This window comes from Dichotomopilus funicola (genome assembly GCF_033296635.1).
Source record: "Dichotomopilus funicola strain CBS 141.50 unplaced genomic scaffold C8A04scaffold_107, whole genome shotgun sequence".
In the NCBI taxonomy this organism is placed as follows: Eukaryota; Fungi; Ascomycota; class Sordariomycetes; order Sordariales; family Chaetomiaceae; genus Dichotomopilus; species Dichotomopilus funicola.
Genome location: NW_026944128.1, coordinates 16,091 through 30,216, shown reverse-complemented (window position 1 = coordinate 30,216; position 14,126 = coordinate 16,091). Strand labels below are relative to the sequence as shown.

At 53.6% G+C, this 14,126-nt stretch overlaps 5 protein-coding genes across 5 annotated transcripts; 3 read left to right on the top strand and 2 right to left on the bottom strand.

The window, feature by feature from the left end:
• Positions 1-79: 79 nt before the first annotated feature.
• On the bottom strand, positions 80-1,912 carry C8A04DRAFT_15807 (monooxygenase; the record flags this gene model as incomplete). Its single annotated transcript, XM_062778626.1, has 7 exons — positions 80-290; positions 392-548; positions 622-769; positions 863-1,107; positions 1,211-1,256; positions 1,313-1,562; positions 1,671-1,912. 7 exons carry the CDS (start codon positions 1,910-1,912, stop codon positions 80-82), a joined length of 1,299 nt encoding a protein of 432 aa, XP_062632871.1.
• Positions 1,913-2,548: 636 nt separating this feature from the next.
• On the top strand, positions 2,549-4,635 carry C8A04DRAFT_15805 (putative MFS transporter Liz1/Seo1; the record flags this gene model as incomplete). The annotated part of the gene is made up of 10 exons (XM_062778624.1): positions 2,549-2,702; positions 2,805-2,862; positions 2,947-3,085; positions 3,155-3,233; positions 3,304-3,490; positions 3,556-3,664; positions 3,743-3,867; positions 3,941-4,139; positions 4,225-4,340; positions 4,407-4,635. 10 exons carry the CDS (start codon positions 2,549-2,551, stop codon positions 4,633-4,635), a joined length of 1,395 nt encoding a protein of 464 aa, XP_062632870.1.
• An 894-nt stretch (positions 4,636-5,529) lies between these two features.
• On the top strand, positions 5,530-7,290 carry C8A04DRAFT_15809 (Pisatin demethylase; the record flags this gene model as incomplete). Its single annotated transcript, XM_062778627.1, has 4 exons — positions 5,530-5,734; positions 5,815-6,167; positions 6,245-6,847; positions 6,925-7,290. 4 exons carry the CDS (start codon positions 5,530-5,532, stop codon positions 7,288-7,290), a joined length of 1,527 nt encoding a protein of 508 aa, XP_062632869.1.
• Positions 7,291-7,441: 151 nt separating this feature from the next.
• Positions 7,442-9,664, bottom strand: C8A04DRAFT_15811 (heterokaryon incompatibility protein-domain-containing protein; the record flags this gene model as incomplete). The annotated part of the gene is made up of 1 exon (XM_062778628.1): positions 7,442-9,664. The coding sequence occupies one exon, from the start codon at positions 9,662-9,664 to the stop codon at positions 7,442-7,444; it is 2,223 nt and encodes a 740-aa protein (XP_062632868.1).
• An 878-nt stretch (positions 9,665-10,542) lies between these two features.
• On the top strand, positions 10,543-11,680 carry C8A04DRAFT_40669 (uncharacterized protein; the record flags this gene model as incomplete). Its single annotated transcript, XM_062785026.1, has 3 exons — positions 10,543-10,601; positions 10,663-11,254; positions 11,354-11,680. The coding sequence occupies 3 exons, from the start codon at positions 10,543-10,545 to the stop codon at positions 11,678-11,680; spliced, it is 978 nt and encodes a 325-aa protein (XP_062632867.1).
• Between the last annotated feature and the right edge of the window lie 2,446 nt (positions 11,681-14,126).

Sequence of the window (14,126 nt, the reverse complement as noted above, 5' to 3'; positions counted from 1 at the left end):
AATAAACTAGACCGCCTATGCGGCCTTTGTGACCAAATCTATCTCACTTAGGGATCTCGGTAGTCATGATGATGACTTCTCAACCCCGGTTGCGTGCCTTTTCACTCTCAACAAACTCTTTCCACGTCTTTCCAATGTCACCCGAGTAAACAAAGGACAAGAAGCCTTGCCCCCGTTTAACGCCCAGACCATCAGAGGCAAACCTTCTGCGCAGCTCGGCGTCGAAGTCGTCCCACACTGCCTGCGCCATCTTCTTGATGTTCTCCTTTTGGGATTCCCGGAAGGCGTTCCTAAGGGAGAGAGTGAAAGTAACCCACGTCAGTCTTGCCCTCCCGTCGTCAAGCAAGGGGAAAATGGGAGAGCCCAAAAGGTGAAATGTAAAACATCTTACATGCTCTTGTAGAATGGAACTCTTATTGTGTCAAAGATGCGTAGCGCCTCCACGACCGTGTCGGCGACGGTGTCTGTGGACTTACGAGCGTGCTCAATGGCGCGTGCGAGAATCCAGCTATCTTCCATGGCAAACGCAGAGCCAGAGCCAAAGCCGCCTAACCCGCGGCTTTCGGATCAGCTTTCCCGTGAAACCATCGGTGAATGTGTGGATGTGTGACCATTACGTACCGGCGGAAGGATGGCTAGAGTCGCCGACTAACACGAGCTTTCCCCACGCTACCGAGGTGTCGAGAGATGGTCCAGCATACGATGCGAACTCCATCCAACCACCTTCGGGGACCTGCTTAATGGCCTCAACGAGCCTTGGGTCCAGGTCCTGTGTGTAGCTCTCACGTTAATTAAATTTTCATACCTCATTTTCATAGCCCATCAAAAACGGTGTCATGATTGAGAACCTGAGGGGGCAGACCTTGAATCTCGAGAGGACCTTCTCGCCACTGACTGGCATTCCCCAGCTGACAGTCTTCCCCTCGATATACGGCTCGTTGTAGGTACGGACGGAGAACTCCATCAGTTTCAAATTGGACAGCTCATCCACCGGTGACAGCCACACCGACTTGGCCGCTCCCCGCCACCAACTCGTCGTCGTCAGGGGGAGGTCTGGGATATGCTGAAGTAATTCCACGGGCACCAAAGTGCGCCAACCAACCTGGTCTATTTGTTGCCCGAGGGGAAATGTTAGATACGTTGGTTTGCCTTTGAGGGACTCACATCTTCTTCATGTGGAAGAGCGGAGTATGAGTTTTATCGTGCTTACGTGTGAATGCCAGAGGGTAATCTGGAACCATGTGTTTCCTCACGACCTGCGCAAATTATCAACACCGGACGGTATTAAAGGATTGGGTCCAAACAAACATACAGATCGAATTCCGTCGGCGCCCACAACAAGGTCCACAGTTGTGTCAGTGCCATCCGCAAATATCGCGCGCACGCCGTCATCTTCCAGGTCCTCCAGCGAAACCAGCTTCTTGTTGAACTCTATTAGCCCCTTAGGGACCCGAGCAATCAGTGATTCCTGCAGAACAAGCCGCCGGACCCTGCGAGCCTCGTACTTATCCTCTGGGTCGTGCGGAACCCCAGGATCAACAATCTCGCCCGTATAAGCATTTCTAATGACAGCAAATTTGAACTTAGTCTCCTTCTTTTCTTTCCTCCCCTTCCTCCTCGCTCAGGCTTGATGCCGGAACCTGGTTCCTTCAAAAGGCACCAAAACCTACCTCTGCACAGTGGGATTCGTCGAGGCACCCGTGACTCCTTCACGAGCTCCCAGTAGTTCTAGCACCTTGAAGCCGTTGTGGTTGACGCTGATGCCCGCGCCGTGGGTCTTGAGTGCAGGGGCGCTCTCATACACGCGCACGCTCACATTGGGCAGTTCGGACAAGGCGATGGCTGAGGACAGCCCGCCGGGGCCGGTGCCAATTACGGCGATGCGCAGGGCTGCTGGCGTGGCGGAGGGCATTGCGGGATGCGGGCTCGGATGAGGTGAGAGGTTGGAGAGAAACCGGGCAGAGAATTAAAAATTCAAAAATAAATCAAGAAACGTTCACGAAACGGGACACAATCACAAGTACTCAGATGGATTTGTCGTCGTTGGATGCAGGGGATATAGCAATATTGATTCTGGCTGAAAATAGTGTGTTCTGGATGTAAATACGCCATCGGAAGCCGCAACCGCGAGCGAATTATTCGATAAGAGGTTTCAAGGGCGAGCAAACACCCCAGTTTCTGATAACGTCGCTTCCGATAGTCTGGTTTGCCCCGGACTGAAATTTCCAGATCGGGCGGGATCCAGGCCCCAAAGTGCTAAAGTGGCGAGCCAACATGCTTTTCGTCATTTTGGCACAGGAGCACGAGCCAGGAGTTCAGTAGGAAAGTCCTCGAAGAACAGGCATTCATTCGCAAAGTCTGGAAGGGGCATCGCCCTGTCAAATAGTTGCGGCCGGACCGCTCCTGAGAGCCTCCCAATGCGACTGGTTTCAAAAATGCCGACAGAGCTCTCGGGTTCCGTTTACTGAGACCCTTTATCCTGTGCCGCAGAACACGGAAGGTTGCAGCCGACCCAATCACACACTGCCGCTTTTTTATGATCACAAACATGGCCAAAGACGAAGAGGCCACCAACGTCCAGGTGCAAGAAGTTCCCAAGAAGACTTGGAGACGCCATGTCTGGGATACACTGGACAAGCCTCGGGAAGAGCGACATCTGTTGTTCAAGCTGGACGTTGCGTTGCTGGGGTTGGGTTGCCTGGGTATGTCTTTTTCTTCCAAATCTTACGAATAACTCATGCATACATGGCGGAGAAGGGGGGGCATGGCACGACGGAGCATTGCTAATTCGCGCCGCACAACAGGATATTTCACCAAGTATCTCAGCCAGGCAAATCTCACCAATGCCTTCGTTTCCGGAATGTAGGTCCTCATCGTTAATTGAAATTGATGACACTATGTGGCATGCCAACTCGCAGAAGATGCTAACGAGAGATGGCATCACAGGAAGGAGGACCTTGGCATGTTTGGCAACGAGCTGAATTACGCCCAGACGGCTTTCACAGTCGGCTATATCCTCGGCGAGGTGCCCGCTAATATCATCTTGACGCGAGTCCGCCCGTCCATCTTCATCCCCACTCTCCAGGTAAGACACACTATCCTCCACGTGTAATGCTGCAGAAAGTGTCTCAGCTGACGCCATGGCCGGGTACAGATCATCTGGACTCTCCTGACCTTCTGCCTTGCGGCGACCAAGACCACTACTCAGCTCTATGTCTTGCGGTTCTTCCTCGGTTCGTTCTTCCCCATACAGTGATTCTTGACCCCTAATTATGTGAAGTGGGTTCTGACACAGCAGCATAGGTCTGTTCGAAGCCGGGTACTACCCAGGTCTGAACTGGATGATTGGTTCATGGTACCGCAAGGATGAGATGGCCAAGCGTGCCGGTATCTTGAATGCCAGCGGCTCGGCTGCTCAGCTCTTCTCCGGCTTCTTGATGACCGGTGTTATCAACCTGGGAGGGCGCGGTGGGCTGCCCGGTTGGAAATGGTAAGGCCCATTTTAACTCTTGAACATGCTGAACTCACCACGTCTGACTCGAATTTTGGCAATAGGCTCTTTGTCATGGACGGGGTTATCTCCTTTCCGATAGCGGTCATCAGCTTCTTCTATCTGCCCGACTTGCCCGAAACCGGCAGCAATAAGAAAATCTTCAAGAAGGAGGTACGTGACTCCCTCACCGGTGCTTTACCGGTCCGTCGCAATTTTCGACCTGAAACACTTACGTCTTTGTGATCACAGGAAATTGAGCTAGCTCAGCATCGCATGGTGCTCGAGGAGCGCAAGCCGCGAGCGGCATTCACAAAGGCGAAGGTCATCAACGTCCTGACGTCTTGGCCACTCTATCTATTGCCGTTGTACTACATGTAAGTCCTCTGCCCATCCAGCCCGTCCATGTGCAAAACTGTACCTATCTACCAATGCTGACTTGCCCGACAGCTGCATGAGCGCCACAGGCGGCACCCCGATCTTCCCGCAATACCTGAAATATCATAAGGATCCCACCTACACGGTCGCTCAGATTAACCTGTACCCTTCTGGGCAGTACGCCATTCAGGTTGTTTCTGCGCTGGCTTACGCGTGGGCCTCGGATACCTTCCTTCGCGGTCGGCGATGGGAGGTTCTTCTTTTTGGCTCGGTTTGTTGCCTACTTTCTTTCTTGTTCTACTTACGCAGAATACTGTGAGTCCGACAGAACTGGAAGCTCATGCTTTTCTCGGCAGGTTCTCAACGTGATTTTCTGGAGCTCCCTCGCCGCCTGGGACATTTCAGAGGGCTGGAAATGGGTATGCTACTACCTACAGGCGCAACATGTTGGGCTGAGCGGCATTATCTTCACGTAAGCCTTCTCTCTCATGATTAGACCGACAATCCGAAACAACTCCCTAACTCTTTAATCCCACAGTTGGGCCAATGAGATCTGCACGGACGACACGGAGAAGCGTGCCATCGTGCTCGCAACAACAAACTCGATGGTGAGCATGGTGAATGCATGGCTGCCTCTGATTGTGTGGCAGCAGGTGGATGCGCCCAAGTATCATAAGGGCTTCATCACAGCAACAGCCATGGGCGCGGCGTGTTTGATTATCATCCCGGCAATGAAGTTCCTCCAGGATCGAGACGAGAAAAGGTGAGTTTGCAGCTTGCCACGGTGACGGCTTCTCCGATACGACGATCTAACTAACCTGTTTAACAGGAGACTTCAGCAACTGGAGGCTGCGGATGCAGCGGGTTCGGATGGAACCGGGGCTGCTAGTGCCGATGAAATCAAGGCCAATGACGGGGGTGATGCTGCTCATCCGGGTGTGGAAATTAAGCAGAAGGAAACGGCCCTGTAGATTGTAGATGGACTTGCCGGAACATGTGCGGCGGAGGCTGGATAGAATGTTCAATTTGGTGGACAATTGCTCAACTTACTCCCCAAAAGCCCTCGCTTTGGGACAGAGAGCACATGAAGTTGGCATTCCGCATCGCGTTGGCATTCTGCGATAGTCCATACTCAGCACGCCATGCTGAGTTAAATCATTCGTTATAAATCTCAATATCTGAAGCCTGCTAGCTTATGAGTTCGGCGGTGTCCGAAGCCACGACTGATAATTACCCGAATCTCGCACCGTGAATGACCAACTATCATTGACTTCCCAGTCAGCATCATTCCCACATCGGAATCCGAGGTGGAGTGGGCCGACATACCTACGTGGGTAAGGTAATGTACCTGGACACACACGGCTCCGGAAGAAGAGGGTGCTTATCAATCTATTCTGCAGTGTAATTCACGGGTGATGTTACCGCACTAGCTCATGACTTTGAGCAACATCTCAAATAAACCTATTTAGCGAACTGAGAGCCGCGTACCTAGCAAGCTTGAAAACCATTTGTATGCAAGGGCATCTGCATGTTTCATCACGTGTAAACCTTCAGGTACTACCTCACTTGAACACCCAACCCCTTTTTCAGCAGCCTTCGTCTGCACTCCAGAGCGCCTTTCCAGCACACCGGAACCGAACGGGCCGGCCTAACCTCGCACAATGGCTCTCGGTTCATTGTCTACGTTAGAGCTCGCAGCATACGGCGCCCTATCTCTCATTGCGTGGAGTCTGCTTCATCCTCTTATTTCCTGGAGCCACAAAATTCCCGGTCCTCTCCTCGCCAAGTACACACGATGGTGGTACCTTTGGAAGGTGTCCAAGTACGATTTCCATCTTGCCAATAAGAAGCTTCATCAGAAGTATGGTAAGTTCAACACTCTTAGTGGTTATTACCTAGAGCCGTTTAAAGTGTGGACAAGACTTGCCAACCACCTGCTATTATAGGTCCGATCGTGCAGGTAATGCCCGGCTACTTCTCCATCGATGATCCGGAGACGCACAAGACTATCTACGGATACGGCGCGCCGTGGATCAAGGGCGAGTCATACGACGCATGGCATGTGGGACCCAACTTGTCGAATCTGTTCAGCGAGCGGGATCCGACCAAGCACGCCGCGATGCGTCGAAAAGTAGCTTCCATGTATTCCATGTCATCGTTGGTGTCGTACGAGCCGTACGTGGACGAGTGCATTGCGCTGTTCCGAAAGCACATTGCCACCATCGAGGCGTCCAAGGGTGAGATCGACCTGGCATACTGGTTTCGCTGCTACGCGTTCGATGTGGTTTCCATGATCACGGTAGGTGGGCTCCAATCTCCCATGTCAAGACTGCGAGCCTAAATGAGCGACTAACTGAACCCCCTCCTCCTCCCCAGTTCAGTGATCGTCTAGGGTTCCTGACCGAGGGCAAGGATATCGCCGACCTGATGCAGACGCTCGACGTCATTTTGCATGTTCATACGTTCCTGAGCGTGTTCCCCTGGATCATGCCGGTGGTGCATTTCCTGCATGGTTTACTAGCCGGGGGCAAAGAGGTTTACCAGCAGCGATTCGCCAACGAGAAGATTGAACTCAAGCGGCGCGAGCCGGATGGTCTACCTGCAGACGGTCCAATCTGCATGGTAAAGAAGTTCATCGACGCCCAGCGCAGCGAGAACAACCCCAAGGGCATCACGGATTGGGATATCTCGCTCAACGCCGGGGCCAACATCGGCGCCGGCAGCGACACCACTGCCATCACACTCAGCTGCATCGCCTTCTACATCTTCCAGAACCCGCGAGTGCTGCGGAAGCTCCGAGAGGAAATCGATGGCGCAGGCCTGGCCAGCACGCCGACCTTCCAGTCTGTCCAGCAGCTCCCGTACTTTCAAGCAGTCATCTACGAGGCCACGCGGGTCAATCCGGCGAGCGGTTTGCCTCTTTGGAGGGAGGTGCCCAAGGGCGGGGCCGTAATAAGCGGCCAATTCTTTCCCGCAGGCGTAGGTGTTACTCACCCAACCCCTTCGTGGGAACGGTTGATAATTAGGTACTAACTATCCCAATTTGTTTCTGGTAGACCAACATCGGCGTCAACAGCTGGGTGGCCAACACCAATAAGAGCATCTACGGGCCCGACGCTGACGAGTTTCGGCCGGAGCGTTGGATCGACAGCGCCGGCCGTTTCGTCAAGAACTCTAATGAAGACAGCTATTTCACGTTTGGGATGGGCTCTCGAACGTGCATCGGCAAGAACGTCTCACTGCTGGAAATCAACAAGGTCATCCCGGTCCTCGTCCGCGACTACGACGTCGAGTTTGTCAACCAGGATAGGAAGCCGACGAAGGACGAATCGCTGGTTGGCAAGAACATGTTCTTTGTCAAGCCGGCCTATTTACATGCGCGGATAGCAACGCGGGGAAGCCTGAAGCCTTCGATTGCATAGATTTAGACCTTTGTAGCCTTGGCCTGACTTAATTAACCCCTTCCACTTGCCCACCTACTCGCTGAAGTCAATTGTACAACAGTTTCCCTCCGGCCCCCCTTGCCAAAGCCCAAGTAGTAACGGCAAGACTTCTGGTACCTGATCTGTCCAATTACACCAAACGAAAACGCACCGCCTGTTCCTGGTCCTCCCACTTCCCCCTTTCCATCCTCGCAGGCACGACCGTCGGCCCAATAAACGCACCTCTCACTTCCCTCTTCCCTTCCAAACCACCACCACCAGCCTCATCAAGTCCCTCCCCTAACCCTCCTGACTGTCCATTCCCGTCCCCCGGCCTCACAGTCATCAACACCCCCGACCCACGCACCCGACAGACCAGATCCCCCGGCCGCGTGACGCGTGATCCCATCCCCACTAGTCCTGACGTCGTGCGGTAGATGACGCGGCACATGGACGGCCAGGTCATGGACTCGATGAAGTCTTGGGGTGATGAGTTCTCGGCACGACGGCGGAGTTCGGATTGGGCTATTTGGGGGAGAGTGGTGAGCAGGGAGGAGGTGGGTATGTAAGAGGATGACGCAGACCGGCCCCCGGTTGCTGGGGTATCAGGTTTATCGTCTTGTTCCTCAATGCCATTATCTTTGTCGTTGTTATCGCCTGCGTTGGACTCAAGCTGTTCCCCCGCTGCCTTGGCTTTTACCCACAACTCATGATACGCCAGCACGTAGGCCGCAAACGACCGGTCATTTTCTTCCCGTGTGTGTCGAGGACCGACTTTGCTTCGCGGCTCGTCTGGCTCCATCGTACCCAGTGGAAGAGCCAGGGACAGGGATTCAAGTAATTCCAGCGCGGCTTGGGCGTCGTCGTCATCTTTTCCCAGCCCGGATTCACCGGAAGAAGAACGTGACCAAAGCACTTCGGTCCAGATGCGGTCCAGCCAGAAGGGGTTGGTCTTGGCGCGCTCGCGGGCGAGGTGGGTGATGGGGAAATCGGTGGTTTCCATGCGTGTAGACACCGAGGCGATGGTGTCAACGATGGAGCCGTAGACGAGGAGCTGTGGAAGCGGGGTGCTGGGTTGTCCGATGGTGTTTACGTGGGATTCGTCACCGGTAGTTGGGTCGACGATCTGGATGTTGCCGTCCTCTAAAGGCGCCGCAGATATGGTGTAGTCGAGCGGGGTCGTGCGGTTGATGCTATGCCAGTCGGGTACCCAGGAGGGCATTCTCCCCGCGTCGTCGGGGTCCCAAGACCTCGGTTGAAGGCTCGGATCTGTCTCGTGGTCAACCAAGTTGACGACGTACAGATTGTTCGTCTTGTTGATGAACTGGGCTGCCAGCTTGGTATACACCACCCCCCTGGTGACCGTGTAATCCGGGTGAATCACCAACTGCCCGTCCATCACAGCTAGTGGGTGGCCCAGCAGACCGAACACCCGATCCCGGGCATCAGTCACGCCTAGGATCCGCGTCCAGTGCATGCCCGTGAGAAAGTCACAGTCAGGCGTCCCGTCAGGCTTGGTTTCCCAGACCATGAGGATGTGGTGCGGCACCCAGGACATCAGGCCGAGGTGGGTCACGAGCGAGGCGCCACGGTAGTCGAGGAAGCGTACGAATTGGCCGACGAGGGGCCAGTCGACGGTGTCCATTTCCAGGGCCGTGTTTGCGTTTGCCGATTCGCGAAGAGCTGTGTGTAAGATGGCCTCGCGCGCGAGACCGAGTTCTTGCACAATCCATGTCCGGTGGAAGTACTCAATCTCAAAAAAGAACTTCACAGCCGCCCAGTGACGTTCCTGCTCTTCATACCGAATCTTCCCCTCATCATCATCCCCCGCATGATGCAAAAGCACCCTGGCGTCGCTCAACCCGCGCACGGGATCCTCCATAAAAGTATGCACAAACCGGATCGCATCGCGTGTGTGTTGTCGTCCTTCCTCACCTTCTTCCCATCCCAGCCACGCCAACACGCGCTCCGCCCCGGCAAAGATCTGCGCCATCAGCTCAACCTGCGACGTCCGTTCCGAGAGATCGTCTTGGTTGATACACAACGCGTCAGCCCAGAGTCTGCGTCGTTTCGCTACTGGTTTCTTTTCACCCGCATTATCGTCGTCCTCAGAGGCTACAACGCTATAATTCCGAAATGCTGTAAGAGACCCGTGCAGACTGGCCGTCACCGACAGCGTAGCGCCGTCGATGGTGATGGTGCGACGGTTCTTGGTGTTGCCCCAGACATACGAGACCGCTTCATAGGCCTCGCCATCGATAGGCTGTGGGGCTAGCCGGCCGACGATGGGATCGGACGGTGACTGCGCCGGGTCGAGCTCAAAGACACGGATGTTCTGGGGGGCTAAAGGGCGGTAGACATCAGGGTAGGCCATGTTCGCTGCAGTGATTTGACTTGGTTGGACTCAAGGGGAAGGGTTAGGGTTAGCGCATGTTTCATTTGGAAGATTTCGGATTGCGAAAAGATAATGCGAGTCCAACTATCCAACGACAACGTGGCTTCTTTTTTGAGGAGGAGAAAACACAATCCGAGAGGAGTGATTGAGGCCGCCACATTGGGCATGAAAGCCTTGAGTTCCCTCATGGCGTTGATCAAGCGGAGGTCCGGCCAATGAAGCGTGCAGTGCTGAAGAGTGCGGTGCTGCAGGTGGGTTACCTCAGGTGAGGGCTGAATTGATTTGTGTGTGCTTTACCTGCAACCTCGTCATTACGCACCGTTCTGTAACTTTCAAGGTCCGAAACCACAAGGCCTCCATCGTGCCTTCCTTCCTTGCAGTCTTTTATAAGCCAGGGTTCGGGAGCTCCTTCCAACGCTCCCCCAAGTACCACCCCAAACTACCGAATAGTGCAGTTGGGGGGGGGCCTGGGTACACTGTGCCCTCCACTCCCGCGCTCGCAGGTTCGATTCCTGTCTGTGGCGCACGAAGTAAAACCATCGGGTTTTCGTAGCTGTTCCTCCCCCTCCCAAGAGGGGACCGAGTGAGCAGTGAGCTTTTTGTCTTTTGCGTTTGAAATGGCAGGTATGATGAATTTAGAATTTGAAGCAGTCCAATAAAACTTGATACGTGTAATGCCCAAGACATTGTTGGAAATTACCGGCACGCTAACGCCGACTTGGTGATCTTGGTCTTGAAGTGGGGCGGCTTGCTGAATCATAAAGCCGGACCACATCCAACTGCATAATTATTCCAATCCTTTCTCTCTACACTTCTCAATTGGAACAACTCAGCAACTTTCAACAGCCGCCGTAACCATGACCGCTAGTAACGCTGACGACAAGGGTTACCTTGTCATTGAGGAGATCCCCGAACGGTACGCCCCCCTCTTCCACTCAATATTGACTCAGCCCTCGTTTCATTTCTAACCACATCAGACTCGACGAACAACACACCATCACCACCCAAACCCTTGGCTTCCTCGTCCACCCCCTCATCCCCATCCTCCTCTCCCCCAACGATAACCCCCCATCTTCTTCCACCCTTACATTCACCCCCTCAACCCCCCTCAAAATAGCAGACATCGGCACAGGCACAGGCGCCTGGCTCCTCGACATCGCCGCTCACCTCCCGCCCTCCCTACCAGCCCTCCTAACAGGCTATGACCTCGTCCCCCCCTCCACAACCACAGGACACACCGCCGCAGCCCTCACCGCTCTTCATAAATCCCACCCCAACCTAACAATCCAATTCCTCCCGCACGACATGCACCACCCCTTCCCCACCCCGGAACTCGCCACCTACGACCTCGTCGCGGCGCGTTTCGTCAGCAGCGCCATGACACGCGGTCAATGGAAGGATGTATTGGGAAACGTGAAACAGTTGGTGAAGCCGGCCACGGGGTGGGTGCAGTGGATTGAGTCGTGTAATTTTCGGGTGTATGATTCTGTGCCTAGTGTTGCGGGGACGGCGAAGGTGGGGAAGGGGGTGTTTCGGGAGGTGTGGGAGGGGTTGGAGCCTTTTCGGGAGGTGGGGAGGAAGACCAAGAATGGGAATAAGACCGGGGGTACGGGTACTGATAGGGGTACAGGAGAGGATGGGACTGCAGGAGGGGAAGGTGAGGATGAGTTGGTGATTGGGCTTATGGTGCGCGAAGCGAGAGATGTGAAGAGGGAAGAACTCTGGCGGTCGGCTGGGTTGGTGGATGTGCACGAAGAGGTGTTCTCAACGGATCGGATCCAGGACCCGACGCTGCAGATCCGGGAGAAGGGTACGCGGAACGTGATGGAGTGTTATTTGGGTTGTTTGGAGACGCTTGTGGGTGCTGAAGGGAGCGGGTGGACGAAGGAGCGGCTGGAGAGAGTGCGCGGGGAGGTCGATGCGGCTATTGACAAGGGGGTGTACCATGCGCTGGATCAGGTTTGTATGATCGGACGGAGGCCTGAGGAAGAGTAGAAGTAGACAGATTATTATGCAATTACAGATTTACACATGTATTCCCTTTTCTCTTGCGGCGAGAGAAAATCACCTGTGGGTACCCACCCGTGTGGGTAGGACCCAACAACAACCCATACCCATTTGGGTACCCATGTGGATTTGGGTTCATATGGGTTGGGTTCATATGGGTTTGGGTTTATATGGGTTGAGTCCGGAGATACCCAGAAACGTGGGTAGGGGTCGGGTTATATTATATGGGGTAATTACAGTGACTTAAACAAAGAGTTCAGTCCCCCTTGATGAGGGAGGCTGCATACAATCCGTAAGGTTCTTGAAATTTGATTACTGAAATAGATCTCGAGTTTTAGAGCAACTATCTGCCAAATAAACAATCACTAATAGGTCCAACCCAACCCGAACCCAAGAATTCGTTGCCTACCCATATCTTCTACCCACCCCATTTCGGTTGGGGGTACGTGGGTAATTCCCGTGTCTACTTGGCAGTAAGTGAGAGTGTCGTCGATCTGCACAGTTCGCCGCGTCAACCCCCGCCCCTGCCACCGATCCCCGGTATTTAGCTTTGCCGGATAATATGACGCAGATGCTCCATATCTAACACTAGCTGCGGCCCTGGTGGTTGCGAGGAATACACCCGCTGGTGGCTGCCCTTTAAGAGCTTGTCTTGTTTGTGCGTGCACGGCGACCGTAGGATGCCGCAGACGAAGGCCGACAGGCCTAGGACGGAGACAACGGCACCAATACCGAGCTGAGTGGTCAGGAGGGATTGGGGAAAGCCTTGGATTCACATGCGTTTCGTCATTTGCGTTCGGGCTAGGGTATCATTTTGCTCGATAATTATGACAAGGACGTCTCCCTGCTACGCAAGGTTCGAAAGGGCCTATTGTCCAATTGTATTTTCCAGAGCATAAATCACGGGGATTGCTTTTCCACGCCTTGTCCGTCAGCCTTCCACGGTCAAGCGATTAAAGACCCATCCGGTATGGACCGGACAGGATCGGGACGGTCGCGTGAGACGCGGCCCGAGGAGGCTCGGTAGCACTGGGTAGCCGGCGAACACAAGCGATCACGGTAGACCTGGGTAGACAGGCTACCACAGGCTACCACAGGATCAGGTACACTATGGTAGCCAGGCGAGCAGCAGCGAGCCGGTCATTCTAGATAGTATATAGTCACTCGTTCTGGAGGACTCTAGGAGTTCTCCAGTAAGCAATACAACTTGTTCATTGCAACTTGCACGACGCTGTAAACATTGAGACCAGTTCGTTATCTCGTTGTGAACCTCTTGGCTTCACCGGATCACAACCCTTACATCATACCTTCAGTAAACCCTTTCAGAGTGTGGTTGAGAATCGATCCGTCACATCGATTCACAGTCAACACTCATTAAGACTTACATTACCAACCATTAAAACAGCTCCCTAACCTCGATGTTGGCTACTGTAGACCAGCTTACCAAGGGCACGATAGCTGTAATACATAAGGTAGCTTTCCTATGCTCCGAAGTCTCTTCGCTCCGTAAGGCCAACGAGGCACTCAGCAAGCGCCGGAGAGCCAAAAGAACACACGTACAGCTTAGAGTATCGCTTACGGTGTAAGATACAAAGGATCTACTAGACCAGAAGGCCGTGGTTGGGGAGGTGGCGAAAGAAAAGGAGCCGGATAGTGGTAGTGTAGGGGGGGCTCGTACGAAGGTTCGGTGCTGTGGTGTATACGGTAAGCCTGGTTATAATGCACGTACGTGTCAAGAGGCTATAGAAGCCTCTGATTCAGCTTTTTTCGATGTAATTGTAGTTGGTTCCTAGTGTTGTTGTGCTGCAATAGAGGATAGTGTTTGTAGAGTGGTGGAGAGTGTTCGGCCCGCTTATATGTTCGGCTCGCTTGTAAGGTACGTTATATCTAAGCGACGGGCCTTGTTCTCCCAGCTTGTACCATCATGGGTTGCGGAATTGATCCAGCAAGTCGTTGCCAAGCAGCAGGTTCGCAGGCTGTTTATCCACCGCTTAACCCATTTTTCAAGGACGTAGCCGTTCGGCAGCAGTGGTTTCCCATAGAAACGAAGGACACGAAGGACTGGTAATTTACATCCACTGAAAATGGCTGGATAAACAGCGTAACTGCGCTGGAATGGCTGGAAAGGATCCGGATGCCAAGGAGCCAACGACGCGATCTAACACAACGGCGATTGTTGGTTATGGATGGCCACAACAGCTAATTATAAAAGCGGTTTCTTTATCAGCTTTTGTTACCAACATCGTACTCAGTATGTTCCGGGTAACTCCACGGACCTCATGTAATTACGTTAAAATCGTGAGATTTAATTAACGCTGTTCCTGCCCCCAAAACACCCATGCGATAATTTCTTCAACTACAACACCACATAATTATACCCACATTTCCGTCGTAAACAAGCAGGATATTCCTCCATAGCTGGCTAAGGCCGGAT